At 34.3% G+C, this 1,541-nt stretch overlaps 1 protein-coding gene across 1 annotated transcript in view; it reads left to right on the top strand.

The window, feature by feature from the left end:
- The window catches only part of LOC109590246 (swi5-dependent recombination DNA repair protein 1 homolog), a 2,742-nt gene extending 1,578 nt beyond the window's left edge, over positions 1–1,164 (top strand). The window contains exons 3-4 of the mRNA XM_020006171.1: positions 260–538; positions 702–1,164. Coding sequence (XP_019861730.1) covers positions 260–538; positions 702–893 — 471 coding nt within the window. The 3' untranslated portion in view covers positions 894–1,164. The remainder of the gene's footprint in view (positions 1–259; positions 539–701) is intronic.
- The last annotated feature ends 377 nt before the right edge of the window (positions 1,165–1,541 follow it).

Genomic DNA, 1,541 nt, shown 5'->3' with positions numbered 1-1,541 from the left:
ACATAATGTAAGGACATCAATATGTATCAGAAAATATAATAAAAATTGAGGATGATTTTAGAGCCATTTTTCAGAAAAATCATGGGCTACTTTTTAAATATTTTAAAAGGGCTTATGCATGTACATGTAGCTCCAAAATTTTGTGTCAGGCAATATCAGAAAACAGCATCATTGGCCAAGCTATAAGCCAAAAATTGCCCTGAAAACAACCTGAATTTTTTATCATTTCCATGCTACATTGAGATGCCCCTTTTATTAGGTGATACAGACTGAGGACATTAAAGGATCATCAACTAAGAGTAATAGATCGCAACAGAAAAGACGAAGCCATTTGAAATTTATTCCTCCTCGATCAGCTAAAAAGCCTAAGACAACAGATACAAGCACTTATGCTTCTGTTGCATCTACAAGTACTGGTGATCATTCTAAAGAAACTTTGATAGAACTAAGCAAAGAAAAGAAACAGTTGATGGAAAAGCTCCAGGAGAAAGAAAATAAATTGCAGAAGCTTCGTTTGGTCAAGTTATATAGGACAAAGGTCAGTATTTTGTCTAATACATACTATTGAAGCTGGGCTGTAGAATATTATGTATTTTTAAAATGATTAGACCATGAAAATTCATATTTATGCACATTTACATGTACATGTAGTATTTAAATTTAGTTTATCCAGTAATGTATCACTCATTTTCATATTGTAGAATGATTTGACTCAGTTGGAGGGGTTGATTTCAAAATGGCGGTCAGTCAGTCAAGAAGCTGCACAAGCTTTACTTGAACACTCTCCTACTAGCAGACCAGCCCCATCAATGACCGAACTATTAGGCTATCTATCGATTAGCCCAGATATAATACATTATGATACTGAAGATGAATCATTCTATTCATGCTAAAATAGACAAAATTAATGACCCAAATCTCACATATTGACTGTTCTATGTTCAAATATGGACATACACTGTACATGTACTCAAGGGCGTAGCTAGCATAAGGCTAGGGTAGGCTATAGCCTACCCTGAAGTTCAGAAGTCAGAATTGAAGTTTAGTAGTTTACCTATATTGAGTTTCTGCCTTAGTCACTTATGATCAAAGATTATAGAAGTTTAGGGTAGCTGTCTCAACTGGCAGTTACTCACTCAGTCACTTTTGACACAGGCAAACAGAGACAGGAGAAAGAAAAGAAAAACAGCCATTTTAGCACAATTATTATAATTTATTAATGTGGAGTCTTTAGATAATTAACTTAATTAATTAGCTAGCTTAATAAAATTATAAAAAGTTAACTTTAAGTGAAGCCATCACAATGTCAGCTGCAAAGAAACAAAGCTTTGTGATTTTTTATGCAAAATTTAGTTGAGTATATTAGTAGTCAACCCTAGCCATATAGACATTTGTACTGAAGATGAGCATGAGGAGATAGAAGATGATGATCTTGTAAATGATGATTTTGTTGATTGTGCTGCTACCTTGAGTCTTGCCTGAGTCCTCATCTGAGTCTGAGTGTGAAGCAGTTGCGAGAACCATAGATATTAGAGTAAATG

The sequence above is a fragment of the Amphimedon queenslandica genome, unplaced genomic scaffold (assembly GCF_000090795.2).
Source record: "Amphimedon queenslandica unplaced genomic scaffold, v1.1 AMPQUscaffold_10296, whole genome shotgun sequence".
In the NCBI taxonomy this organism is placed as follows: Eukaryota; Metazoa; Porifera; class Demospongiae; order Haplosclerida; family Niphatidae; genus Amphimedon; species Amphimedon queenslandica.
Note: the sequence above shows the minus strand (reverse complement) of the source record. Positions and strands in the feature narration are given on the sequence as shown.